Source organism: Melospiza georgiana, chromosome 13, assembly GCF_028018845.1.
Source record: "Melospiza georgiana isolate bMelGeo1 chromosome 13, bMelGeo1.pri, whole genome shotgun sequence".
In the NCBI taxonomy this organism is placed as follows: domain Eukaryota; kingdom Metazoa; phylum Chordata; class Aves; order Passeriformes; family Passerellidae; genus Melospiza; species Melospiza georgiana.
This window is the reverse complement of record NC_080442.1, coordinates 11596921-11611043: the sequence shown is the minus strand read 5'-3', so window position 1 is coordinate 11611043 and position 14123 is coordinate 11596921. Positions and strand designations below refer to the sequence as shown.

The 14123-nt window shown below is 40.6% G+C and overlaps 1 protein-coding gene across 1 annotated transcript in view; it reads right to left on the bottom strand.

Annotated features, from left to right (window-relative positions):
* ADAMTSL3 (ADAMTS like 3) overlaps positions 1-14123 on the bottom strand; it is a 169002-nt gene that overhangs the window by 29307 nt on the left and 125572 nt on the right. Inside the window, exons 16-20 of the mRNA XM_058033732.1 lie at positions 11387-11673; positions 4517-4646; positions 3286-3478; positions 2467-2646; positions 1572-1725 (exon numbers count right to left, since the gene is read on the bottom strand). Coding sequence (XP_057889715.1) covers positions 1572-1725; positions 2467-2646; positions 3286-3478; positions 4517-4646; positions 11387-11673 — 944 coding nt within the window. The remainder of the gene's footprint in view (positions 1-1571; positions 1726-2466; positions 2647-3285; positions 3479-4516; positions 4647-11386; positions 11674-14123) is intronic.

Below are 14123 nucleotides of genomic sequence, written 5' to 3'. Positions count from 1 at the left end.
TGGGACTCCAGAGCCTGCTGCTGTCCCAGCCCTGGCTCCTTCTGCCAGACCCAAGCAGAGCTGCAGGTGTGGAGCAGCCTGACACCTTGCCCTGCCCTCCTGGTGCACTGTGAGAGAATCCCCAGGCAGATCCGAGCTGCAAAGGCTCCCCTGCTCCACAGAGTGATGGAAATGCAGGGAGAGGACAGTAATTCTCTTTATGGCTTTGATCTGCTCCCATTCTGGCCAATGCTGCTCCCTCTGCAGCCCCCTGTGCTGCTCTCTAGGCACCGTGCTGGAAGCTCACATGCTGACATTAATATCAGTCTGAACCAAGCAAATTGCAAAGCAGCTCCACTGCCATTCAACTATCCACAATTAATTAAATTCAGATAGATATGCAACTCAAAATATTTTATTAAACCTTATGCCAAGGACATTCCTGAAAGTCCACGGGGCTTTATTTAAGTGGAGTTTTGAACCTCAGGATTTTGGCATGTTAATCTGAAATGCAGGCCAGAAAACGAAGTTTCATATTATGTATGAATCAGTAATTATTCTATTTCTTATGTTGTTTTGTGAATAATTTTTAAAGCAAAGCTTCAAAATGTATGAAGAAGCTATTTCTTCACAACATGGTGAGTTGAGTCAAAACATGGCTGTGTCTGACCTGTGATCAGAACCAGGCCACTGATAAAGGCTTTTTATTTTCCCTCAGCTCAAAACTAAAAGCTCTTTTTTCCCCCTGTCCTCTCAGCCCCCTGCTCCCTAAATCTGCAAACCAATACTCTCCATTATAAAGGAAGGGGAACACAGGTTCACACATAAGGAACCTGCATTTAGATCTGCCTACTCTGAATTAGTGGGTGTAACTGAACACCCTCTGTATCACAGAGGGGTTTCCATCACTGTTAAACAATTAATGCAATTACCATCAGTATCACAACCCAATTGTGCCCAAACTGTACAATTTCCACAGACAATCCTTCTGAAGAAATTCTTATATAGACAGTAATAAAACATCAGATTTTTCAAATAATGCCTGTATTGTCACCACTCCCTGTGCAGCTAATGAGGCCAAGATTGTAATTTTTACAGGGAGAGATAGAAATTATACCTAAAATTATCACTGGCACAGAATTTCAGGTTTTGAATTCCACCATGTTAAGCAAAATGTCCAGTGTAATACAAACATATAGAGAAAAGAAAAGGTAGAACTGGATCCTTATCTTTTCTAATGTCCTTTGTAATTTATGTTAAATTTATTAATTTTTCTCTTTTTTTTCCAGTTGGAATAGTGTAAATGATAAAGGAAAAATCAGGTCAAATGGTGCATAAGAGTGAGGGTGAGAGGTATGCACCATAATATATATTAAAAAAATACTTCTTGAGACCATAACCTTTGTTTTGAGTGGTAGAAATAAAAATAAAAGCAATCCTGTTATTACTGGTATAGCAATTATGACACTCAGTTTGTGCCAAGTTATGTTGTGATAGTGTAGGGAGATGAGTGAATTAATGGGCATGCAGATTTCTCTTTATAAATAGATCATTCCAAATCAGCAAGGAACCAGATAAATTCACATACTTACTGTTGCAGGCATTCATCTGACAAGACCTTACAAGCAGGGAAGGAGACAGAGCACTGCACATCGATCCATTTAATGTGACATATTGGCCCTTTGCTGTGAGGTTTTGGCAGGCAACTTTCCTTCTCTGGATTCCAACACCACAGCTTACTGAGCACTGTGAAAGGAAGGATGCAGTCAAGCTAAACCTGGTGCTCCACACCACACATGCTAATTTTAAACTAGTTTGTTTTTTGGGGGTTTTCTTTTAATTTTTTTTTTATTATTTTTTAGTTCTGAAAGAATATACACACTCTACTTCATAAGAATCCATGTGTTATCTAGTAATTAGACTCTAATATTAGTTATTAAACTCTCTCCACTTTTCCAGGCAATAAGAATATAAGAGAGACAGTTTTTCCAGCAAGCAAGTAACGAATTAAAGTAACATGACAGTGTTTACGCCCAGCCAAGGGCAAAACAGAGCAATGAGATCTGGTACCTGAGAGAAACAACTCAGCAGGTTCTAAACAGTCTCTGGCAAGTCTCTCAACCCTCTCTGAAACTGTAATTGCAGCTTCTAAATTCAATTTTCTAAATCATTTTAAATGGGGAGTGGTAGCCGGTTTGCATTAATCAGGAAAGGAGGAGGATGTATTCCAGAATAATGCAAAGATTTGTTTTTGGAAGCCATACCATGAAATTATTGATAGCAAACATGTCTGGTGGAAAGTCTGCAATGTCCCCCAGTGACTGAAGCACTGTGATCAGCCTGGCATGCACAGTTTAGTGCAGGACAGGCTTTGTGACAGCTTCTGCTGCCCTGGCACCTCCCAACAGCTCATTTACCCAGGCAGAAACCTTCAGAGCTTTTGTTATAATGGAGGGGTTTGGTTCACCATTACTGAGGTTTGCTCACCTTGGACCATTCTCCAAAGACCAGCTGAGGAGGACAATCCACTTTTGCACAGGCTTTACTAGTTGGCAATTTGGGCTCCTGGCAGGTGTCATCAGGGTGTTTCAGGAAACTCCCATCTGTCAGCAGCTGCTTACAGGACACCCTGCGGCTCTGAATGCCCCCTCCACAGGTGCGTGAACACTGAGGAGGAGAAGAATCAAATACAGCATTTACACCTGCATGGACATCTGTGCTCCTGAAAAATGACATCTACTTTCAAGGAGAAATCAAGCAGCGTGGAAAATTCAGTGCTAAAATAGTTAATATACTGGAGATGAGAACTGGAGTTCAAATGTCAAACATACTACCTGAATGTATGGAAGTAGTAGAAATCTTAGAGAAAAACATGTATCTTATGCATAAATCTATGTCATGAATATGTTGATAGAAGAAGGAGGAGGAGGAAAAGAAGGGAAAAAAAAGGGAAAAGGGAAAGAAGGGGGAAAGCAGGGGGAAAGCAGGGGGAAAGAAGGGGGAAAGAAGGGGGAAAGAAGGGGGAAAGAAGGGGGAAAGAAGGTGATTGTGTTTAGAGAGCATAGGAAGAGAGATGATGTGTGGAATAACAGGCATCCAGCCTTCTGAAATCCTAACAAGGAGTTCCATCTCATCCTGTGACTACCCATCAGCACAGGAGTCTAGAGCAGTGCTTTTGGGTTAGTTTGTTCTGTGATGGAAGGTGAAACACCCACGGAAGGTCGGGAGCTGCCTTCCATGCAGCAGAGCTCCAAGTGTCCTTGACCAGAGGAGCCCATTTAGACTCTTGCCATGGCCCAGCCATACCTGCTGCCATTCCTCGGCGTGCCAGGCAGGGGGACAGTCAATCTGGTTGCAGGCCTGCAGGGAAGGTGGCCGTGGCCCTGGGCACGGGTGGGCAGCAGGGGCGGGCGCCCCGGGCTGCAGGCAGGACACGGCGCGGCTCTGGATGCCCACCCCGCAGCTCGCCGAGCAGCGGCTCCAGGGGCCGCTCTGCCACCTGTGCCAAAACACAACAAAATTCTCCTTCAAAAACCCACCTCACCCTGGGCAAGGAGCAGCCTCACCCAGAGGGAGCACAGCAAAAAGCGCAGCTGCAGGCACAGTTATTGATCGATGGCTAAAACGCCCCTTCGGTTTGGCTGGAGCACAAAAGTGTAAATTGGTAACAAGCAAATGCAGAATTTATTAACAATAAAGTAATAAATGGTCATTTTCAGACAAATTTTACTCCAGTATTTACCTTTAGAGTGCTTCTCTTAAAAACAGCCTGCTGGCAACCTGCTGATGTTTACATTGATAAATGTCAATATGTAAATAGACCTTTCTTATATTTAGAAAACTTCCTTTAGATGCGTGTATGTTTTCTATAAAACATCCTGTTCCTGTTAGCTTGTTCCCTACATTTAGCAAGAGCAGGTTTCTGCAAGCACATAGAAACAATTTTAAAAGGATCTCAGGGATGTCAGAGATCAGAAATGGGTAAACAAGTCAGCACACATCAAAATTTCACATACGGCCCTTTCAAGTGATCAAAAGACCTAGAGGTTTTCTGGGATTTAGACTGGGTTTGTTCTTTCCCCAGAATCTCCAAATAAACATAAGAACTACATGGGGCTACTAAAAAGCATTAAATTGAGGTGCATTTAAATCATTATTTCATATTTTTTTTAATTCAGTAAAGATAAAAAGTGAATATCCTCAGCTTTTCTTTTGTGAAAGATCCTCAAAATTTTCCTTCTACTACTAGGAGAGTTAAGGCACGTTTTCCAGCTCTGGCAGATATTCAACATGGAAGAGATTTATTTCAGAAAATGTCCCCTATTTCATCAGTGAGATATGAAGAGTGGAAAAGGAGCGAACAAGACCAAAAAAACACCCCAATCCCAAAACCTCGTTGAAAACGGAAGTCATGAAATTCCATCCCAAAAGCACGACCACAGTCCTGCAATCTGAACCCTTTCTGAGAAAGCCAATGTTTATTTAAGCCCCATTAACCCTTCCTTTGCCACCACATAATTCCATTATTCCAGGGTACCTCGGGGGGCAGAGCTTCGTGTTGCAGGTCCGAGTCATCGGGGGGGGCCTCTTGGAGCTGTCACACAGGCTTTCACTGACACCTTGCTTTGTGTCCACGTGCAGGCACATGGCAATGGCTTCCTGTGTGCCTGCGTTTGAAAGGAAAACACCCATGAAACACTGGAGATGGAGGAGATTTCTGTCAAGCTGGCTCTTGAACAATAATCAGTAAAAAAAGCACTGGGTTAGATAGCAGGCTTAAAAGTAACACCTCAAGCAAAAAGGAATGCAGAGACAGTTTATATATTTAATACTCAGAAGATATTTGTTAATTATATCTTAACTTCTGTGATATTTAAAAGTCATCATTTGACATTCTACTGCACTGAAAACCAATAAAAACCAGGTTTTTCTGTCAAGCTACTACCAGAGGCTGCATCCACTGGTTCAGTAATGATCCTAAACCAGCTGCTACCTCCATTGCCAAAATTGAGGTGAAAGTGATTACTTCTCACTTACCTTGCCTTTAATAAAAACCTAAAGATCTGCAAAAATTGTTATAAAAATGCAGAAAACTTGCAAAGCTATAGTCAGGAGAAACGTTCTCTGTTTAGTCAGCCATTCTCAGTGGCCAAGAGATGCAATGGTTTTGCTGAAGGCAGCAAATCTGACCCAGCCTAGAGCTTTCCTGACTAGTTACCATTCTTGGCACCTTCTGATCTGCAGCTCTTGCTACCTGGATCTTATTACTAAAGCATGGAAGATTACTAATGCTCAAGTTTCTATGAGCAAAATGAAGCGTAATATAAGTTTCCTTTAGAACAAGACAGCTTAGTGAACACACATTCAGTGAACTACTTCTATTTTAAACTTGTGCAATTATCCAATTTTATATATCATATTCTTTTAGTATAAAAGCCTTGCTCAGTTTCAAAGCTCACTCACATGCTCATAAATTACAAGATGGTTGTGATGTGCCTGGGGGATTCTGTGTATCTGGGTTGTTCTATATGAGCTATACTAATGATCCAAGTCCTGTAGAACAAAACAGCTGAAATCATAAAATACCTTTATTATTTCCAGGTAAAAATGGCTCTTGAAGAGCCACTTTCATTGAATTTAAATCCCTTTCCTTCTTATCTTTCACTTATCTTCAGAGATTTTGTAAGGGCACTGCTGACCACCACCCATTCCGATTCCAGAGGGCTGGAATACCTGACACAGAAAGTTCCACCCCCAGGCCAATATTTCTCTCCTGTACACAAACACTGTCATTTTTTCATAAACCAAAGATGTTCCCTCCATCTATAAGCAATTTTGATTCAATCCAGTGCATTAGCCAGCCCAGGCCACAGCCCCCACCTGAGTCAGTCCAACTACTTCAGACACCTCAGCAGGGGTAAACCAGTAGCAATTTTCAGAATAACACAAATTCAAATTTCTTTCAGGCTCTCTGGTACACCTTGAGATCCCCTCTGGGACTCATTTGCAGTTCAGAACGACCTTGTTATATAAATGTTTTGGCTACATCACCACAGTGATGAATTTTTATAGAACAAAAGAGCTGACCTTAAATATGATTGATAGAAGAGAAATGAATAGATTATCAAAGTATTAATAATTCTATTAATGTAGAACACACGCATTGAGGGAAAACTACTAGTCAGGCTAAGAATAAACATTTAACAACAAATACCATGACTGCAATACAGGCATGAAAATGCCCAAAGATGACAAAGCAATAAACATATTTTTTCTTATATAAGTAGAGGAATCAAAAGCTTTCTTTGAAGTCATTCCTCAAGTGTTTGTTTAACAGGAGCAGCTTCCCTTTCCCCTTACATAGGAAATGCACATTTGACTGTCTACAAGAGAAAAGGAAGCATTTAGAGTTGGGTTCTGACAAAAACAGGTTTGCCTTACCAGACAAGTAATAAAACCCATGCCAAGCATCCATATAATCTATATTTTAGGTCATAATCAATCTACCCTATGCTACCAAGCTTTAGCTTTGCTGACCTCCCTGTGTTTCTGTGAGAAAACCTTGCTCCAAGGTGATGCTTTTGTTCTGGAACAGGTTGCACCACATAGAATTGTCTTAGCATCTCCCATAAAGGAGAGGAATGAAATCAAACTCCCCTCAGACCATCTAAATTGCCAATAATGTCATGGGAACGTTTTATCTTGGTGTTATATAATCTAAACTGGCCAGTCAAATGAACAAGAGGCATGTCACACCAGGTGATGGGGTCTGTCTACAAATTGGCACCTGGAGTTCATTAAGGGGTTCCTGCCTTGCAGCAGGACCTGTGGAGCTTTAATCACATTAAGAGAAGAAAATGCTGATATGTGGTGTGTTTCTCATTTGACTGGAGTACAGAGCACAAACTGCATTAGCAATTCCTCCCCACAGGGGCCTCAATGAAAGAAAACTTGCACCCTGTTTTGATGCTGTAAGTACAAAATGGATACTAAAGAGTTGTTAAAAACCCACCACGAAGTCCTTCCTGTTCTTTCGTTCACAGTTCAAGAACTCTATTCAATAAATAACTGCTCCTAATTGATGTTAAATTTGCTTGAACTTAACTGTCAAAATGTCTTTACAATTAATCAGATTTCTCACCCCAAAGTATAATTTTCCATTAGTTGGGAACTTCAATCGCTGATAAACTTATTCTATGTCGATTGGAAAATGGAAAAATCTATTATTCAAACAAGCAAAGTTTTATATGTATGACTTTCTTGGCTTATAATATAAACATAGTAGATAATTTAACTAAAACATTATGTATGCAGCAGGGAGCATTAAGTATTTTTACAGTAATCTGATGCACTATTGTAGTAATTACCCTACTATTCAGTGAAATAGAATATTTTCTATTTTAACCCAACATTCAAACCACATACATTTACATTCTTCTGCAATCTTTTCTGTGCAATGAAATATACAGTGCTTGAAGCTGTTTTAAAAGAGCAAAATCCTTGAATTAAGTCCAGAATTTCTCTTCCTGCATTTTTAATGTTCAAAGAAAATGGGGGTGGAAAGCTGCAGTGCAAATGTTAAAAAGGTGGATCTATTCTCTATACCTGGAAGAGGAAGGACATTTATTTACATCAGATAGTCCCAGTTTGGTGGCTTCTTAAAAATATTTACTGTAAGCTGAAAATAATTCAGAAAAAATGCCAAATAATACATATCCTTGAGCCTCTCAGTGCATCTATTTTATACTTCTGTAAGAGAGTAAACAACATCTGCAGCTAATGAAACAAATGACACAAGTGACCAGCTATCAAGGTGACTCCAACACAAGCTGAGAGCAAATTTTCTCAGCTTTATATGTGAGTCTCTGAACGGTCATTGTTTTTCTTAGAACCCTTAAATTTGGCTAGAATCCATTAATATTCTAAGAATCTCAGGTTTCTCATAAATAAAATGGTAAACTTTCAGCTCTTATGGTCCAGACAAAAGCCTGAAAACACAACTTGACTGCACTCTGAAGTTACCAAAGCCACAGAGGCTGTAGAGGAAATAACAGGAAGTGCATATGTTATTTATTGCTTAATCACATTATTTTTAGGCCAATGTAATGACTTTAGGTGGCCCAAATAACCACTTTTGAAGCATATAGAATACTACTAATAATAATAATAATAATTACATTCAACCACCAAAATCTGCCTCTTGCAACTAAACGTTTATTTAAACAAGAAAATGTTCAGAGATCTTTAAAGTGAAAAGCATCCCTTTAAAATATTGTTGAGTAGTAAATGATTGACAACACTAAAGAAATGCTATAGATTACAACAAAAACATTTCTCTTCAGGCATATTCTTTATTCTCATAATGATTATTAATTCCCTACTGATGATATTATGTAAATTATACTTACATCTGGGGCTCTCACATCACTGCCACAATTCTTCAGATTGAAAAGAACACAAAACAAAACCAAAGAAACCCAAAAAAACTTTCAGGGAAAATAAAGGCAAATTTTGAGATCCCCAAGCACGCAGCTGGCTTATTTTCAGTTTGGGATTTCTTCAGGCACTGAATAAAAAACCAGATCTTTAGATTTCAGACGGGTTACAGAACTTCCTACGGGTACTAAAAGGTGATGTCTGCCTATGACTAACAGGCCTCAACAACTTTTATTCACAGTCATGGAAAGACTGATGAAGGAAGCATTAATTATGCTAAGAGGCATAAAACAACTCGGCTGCACTCAAAACCTCAACTGGTTTGGCTCTTCACGTGCTGTGTGAGAAACTACAGAGGTTTGGGGCAGAAGGCACACAAGTGACCCAAGACTGGGGTGACTCTTGCTCTAGAACTGGAAAGATGATGTTTGATAACACCTTGCAAATCACCCTCTGTAAATCTAATGCCCAAAAAACCCAATGTTTCCATCTGCATTTTTTCATCTGCTTTGCAGAGGGACCAGAGGAGACTGAATTACAAGTCTAGTCTGCGTGAGGATTAAAAAAAAGGTGCAAGTGACAAGCTCTGAAAGAGAGATTCGGACTTTGCTCAAATATTGGCCATAAAAGCTTCCAGCCTGCTTAGAGCCTGCAGAATTTTCCCTCATTCAGAAAGAGTTAAGCACCAAGAAACGGGGGCAGGGAGTTCCGAGGATACAGAAATCCACAGGAATTTGTTTTAATAGCCACTGCTAGATGCATGCATACTGGAGAAAAAGCGCCTAATATAATTTACATTACACTGGGTTATTCCAAACTCAGACAACATTTATTTCTTATAACGAAAGAGTTCATCTAATTGAAATGAGATTTGAACATAAAACTTAGCAGAAATGGATCAGCTCCTTTGAACTACACAATGGAAAAATAGTAGACAGTGAGATCATTAGCTAGTACATTGCAGTGAGCTGGAAACAGAAGAGATGTCTGGTTCCCTTAAAACTATTTATCGGCAGGTAATTTTTGGTCTGTTTGAAAGCCTTTGCCAAGGCAGCCAGAGGACCAGAGCTGATAGAAAGGAAAAATCACCTAACTAGCACACCAATATGGGGGTTTCTGAAGCTGCTCGTTGATAAAACACCCTGACAACTTCCCACATTTCCCAGGAGCATCACATAAGGAAAATGTCTAGACACAGTACCAGTGATACCACAGAAGTCTTAAAAACACAAACAGATATTGTCTTTCAGACTTCTTCAAGTGAGTCATTTCTACTGCATAGCAAACAAATTGTTAGATTACTATGAACACCTACAGGACAATTCTGGGTCAGGGAATCTCACAAATTCATGAAAGGGTCAGAAGTCAACAACAGAGTTCATGCTTGGCTCCCTCAGGAACAAAATTTAAGCTGAACACAAGATTCTGCTCATCAGTCATTTTGAAGTTCCTTGCAATGAAACTGCTGTGTTCAGCGCAGGCTCCTTAAATTACCATCAGTCTGCACACCAAGTGCAAGTTTTTATGGGGATGCTTTTGCAAGGACAAACTCATCCTTGAAGATGCAGAACGCAATTGCAACATGTGCAATAGCAGGCAAGGACTAGAGATTATTTCAGCCTACATATATGATGATGTCCTCAAAATTCAAAAACCTTGGAGTTTAGAACACCTCTGGCAAAGACATTGGCTAAAAAGCAGTAAAGTGGATTTAAGATGGCAAGAAAATTGCCATTGGTTGTATGTTACAAAAATCAGTTGAGATACCAGAACTACAAATTTGGAATTAATGAATGGTTTGCTTCTGCTATATTCTGCACAATTTCCTTATTTCTAAAAACATTTATCTTATTAAAATATGAAACAGAGTCAATCAGCCACAATGGCTGTCACTACCATCTCATGCTGCTACAAACACACTCGGACTACAGTCTCTCCTCCCCAGCCATGATGCCACTGCAGGTAGTGCAAGGAATGGGATGCTCCAGCTTTTGTGATCACAGGTGCTGTTATTCCCATGGATCAGCCCCCTCAGTAAGCAGCAGTGTTAAACGATAAAGAGGCACTATCAGTCACTTACCATGCTGCTGATCCCATGCTGGGGCATCCCTCCTAGGTCCTGTCTTCTAGATTTGAGCTGGTGAACAGCACCAAGGAGGGAGGCTGCTGTCTGTGAGCTCTATCGTGCTCCCCACTTCCAATTGTTTCTGTTTCCCCTTTTTCTACATTTTTTATTTCTTCTATGGGTACAACTGTCTTCACTTCCCACTGATGTCAGCAGTCCTGTCATATATAGGTGTGTTCACAATTCCACTGCCTCCACTTAGCACTTCATAACTCACTGTGCTCAGTCCCAAAGTACAGTGAGTAGTAGCAACACCAGCAGCCTTGTCTGGTAACATGTACTTAGGACGACAGGGAGATTCGATTACATCCAGGCAGGAATGTGCCTAACTACTTGCAGACAGATGTATGGCACAGAGCTCCAGGCAGTGATACAGAGCACCAAGACCCAAACCAGCTCCTGTTTGATCTCCACACCAGCCAGGCTGGAAGCAAGTCTCCCTAATTGCAGCTCTGCATTCCCACTGTTCTGCAGAAAATGGCAGATTTATAGAAGAAAAGGGATAAACATGGGAATTACTCTGAAACCATACAGTTTTGGTTCCTAGGAAAAGGTAGATCATCTGAACATCTCCATCACTGATGTATCAAACATACTGGTACCACAGAGGGCCTGGTAGCTGACCCTGCACCCTACTTTACCCAATAAGTTTTCCTCCTTTGCTGAAGGAAAGAAAGTAGTTTGAAATACTCTATTGATAACCAAAAATACATTAAAGCTTGTAGCTGCAGGTTTTCCTACAGATCAACATAATTACTTTAAGGTAACACTAACAGGAGATGCAACAACACCAAACAATGCCAAATTCTCACAACCCAGGATAAATTAAGAAAAAATTAAAGGTACCTCCAAGACAAGTGGCTGAACATGGAGTGAACCCAATATATTCCCAGTCATACAGCACAGTGCCATCTCCAGCATGAGGAAATTCTGGCGTGTCGGGCACAGGATCACTGTCACAGGAGGCCTGGTGGCAGACTCGTTCTGTGGGGGGCCTCTCATCCTCACACTCCTCCTCGGGCAGCTCCACCTCGGTCTGGGTGAAGGAGAGAAGGATCCGGCACTTCACCTCTCGCACCTGGACGCCACTGCCACACGTGGCACTGCACGGGGACCAGGGCTCAGGAATGAACCTGCAAACATGGCAGCACTGTCACTGATCCCATGCAATTGTGCCTCTGTGTGCACAGTTAAAACACAGCCAACTAGCACAGCAACATTGGGGCTTCTGAAGCTGCTCATTGATAAAACACCCTGACATCTTCCCACATTTCCCAGGAGCATCACATAAGGAAAATGTCTAGACACAGTACCAGTGATACCACAGAAGTCTTAAAAACACAAACAGATATTGTCTTTCAAACTTGTTCAAGTCAGTCATTTCTGCTGCATAGCAAATAAATTGTTAGATTACTATGAACACCTACAGGACAATTCTGGGTCAGAGAACCTCACAATTTCATGAAAGGGTCAGAAGTTGATAAATGGGTGTTTATACACAGACCAGAAAATACATCAGAAAAAACACATCAGAAAATACATCATACTGACGCTTAAATAGAATGCACAATCAAGTATCTTAAGTCTCACACTTGACTCTCACATCTGAGACCATTCACCAAAATTCACACAAGAAGATGTAGGAAAAGAGGAAGGATCATGAGGAACAGGGAAAGCTGTATCCTTTGCTGTAGCCTTTGCTGAGGAAAAAGGAAAACACCTAAATCTTTTCTCAGTCTCCTTCAGCAGGGAAAAAAGGAGAAACTCCAGGAAGATGCATCTGTACAATATAAAATAACTCCCCAGATACACAGACATGGGCATATGCCAAAAGTATATTTGCAATCTGCTTAAATCTGAGAGGTCCTCACCTTATGTCATACTAATAATCAGCAACCAGAGAAAAGAAGGTTTTCCAAATGGAGCCACATCCAGTGCACACCACAGCAGGCTCTTCTCTCATCTTCAATAAAGATGTCTAACTACTCTACAGTCCATCATTTTTATTAGAAAGCATTTATGCCCCTGATGAACTACAATAAAATCTTGTTTTACAGGTCATGAATTTGTTATAATATTCTCTGATTTTGAGGGTCACATTAATATCTGAAAATAATTTTCAAAATGGCACTAGAGACAAGGGGTTGGATTTCATTAATAAAGTTGTCCTGGGTGGCTCTGGGGTGTACTTTATGAGAAATCAAATACAGAATTTCCTTGAAGTTTTTTTCCCCTATGAAAAGGCTGCAGTTGGTCTTTATTATATGTCCAAATGTAGCTGATGATCAAAACACCAGTGGGAGATATAGGAGGATAATTTGACCAATGTTAAAAATGTATTTGGAAAGAAAGATCCAAATTCAGATTCAAAGATTTGGCCCTTATCTTTGATAAAGAATGATCTTTCCCTTACTGCAGGAAAGCTGCCCTTACAAACATAAGAACAGTTGTGTAAGACAAAACTCAGTATTTACACTCTGCATACACAGTAAGCACAGAAAAATGTCAACAGTGTGGTTTGATTCTGTGCACCGTTTATCATCTTGCCAATAACTTCTTGCCAGTATACACAGAGGAAGAATCAAATAGAAGAAAAGAGAACAGATGGCTGGATAACCTGTAAGGATTCTCTAAGTCAGTCCTTGGGACAGTCACCAAGGCTGTGATTGGGACAGACCCCAAAAGTGACTTTTCCTGTGGAAAAGACTTTCCAACAGAGGTTAAAAGATTAACTGGTTATTCTTTAAGGAGATGTCAATGAAATAGCTTTGCAGCTCTGTACAAAGATAAATATATCTAAGCTCTTCAAAATTTCCTTGAGCTGTCTCAGAATTTTTGTTAGAGCTCAGTGGTCCTCACCAGACCTCAGGAAAAGGCACATTATCCCCAGCTCCCCTTAACACCAAGAGCTCCCAGTGCTCATCCCTTCACAAGCCTGATCACCTTCCTGCATGGCCAGATTGATGTTATCAAGGATGCTATCAACCCAGTGCATGGCTGTGATCAAATCTGAGCAAATGCCAGGTTAGGAGCAGCCCAAGAGCCACTGAGTCCATGGCACAGCTGGTGGGGTCAACCAGTGTCCAGATGCCTCTGATATAAACTTTAGTGAATATTCTGTGGGAAAAGCTGCAAAGGAAGGCTTTCTCCTTTCTCCAACAGATACAGTCAGCTTAATCCTGGAACATCAGATCTCAATCTTTTCAAAGACAGCCATGCAAACTACCTAGGGTGGCAAAATCACCCTCATCCAAGGAAATGCATGAGCCTAACTCAAGCATATTAGCTATGCTTTGAAGACAACAGGATGACAATGAGTTCAGAGGGAAACTTGTGCTTAAGTGCTTTATTGGATCATGGCCAGTGTGCACAGGCTTAACAGAATGATTACTTTCTTCTCCTTCTGTGTAAAACAAAAAAAAATAGGCACATTTATACTTACGTGCCTAATTGGAAAAATAAAATTGATGGACTTTTATAGTTGAAAATAGTTGGTCTTCTAACCATACCTAAGTTTATAGTCTGAGAGTAATAACTTCTTTTGGTAAAAGCATGACAGCAGCATACCAGAAATTAGTGTTAG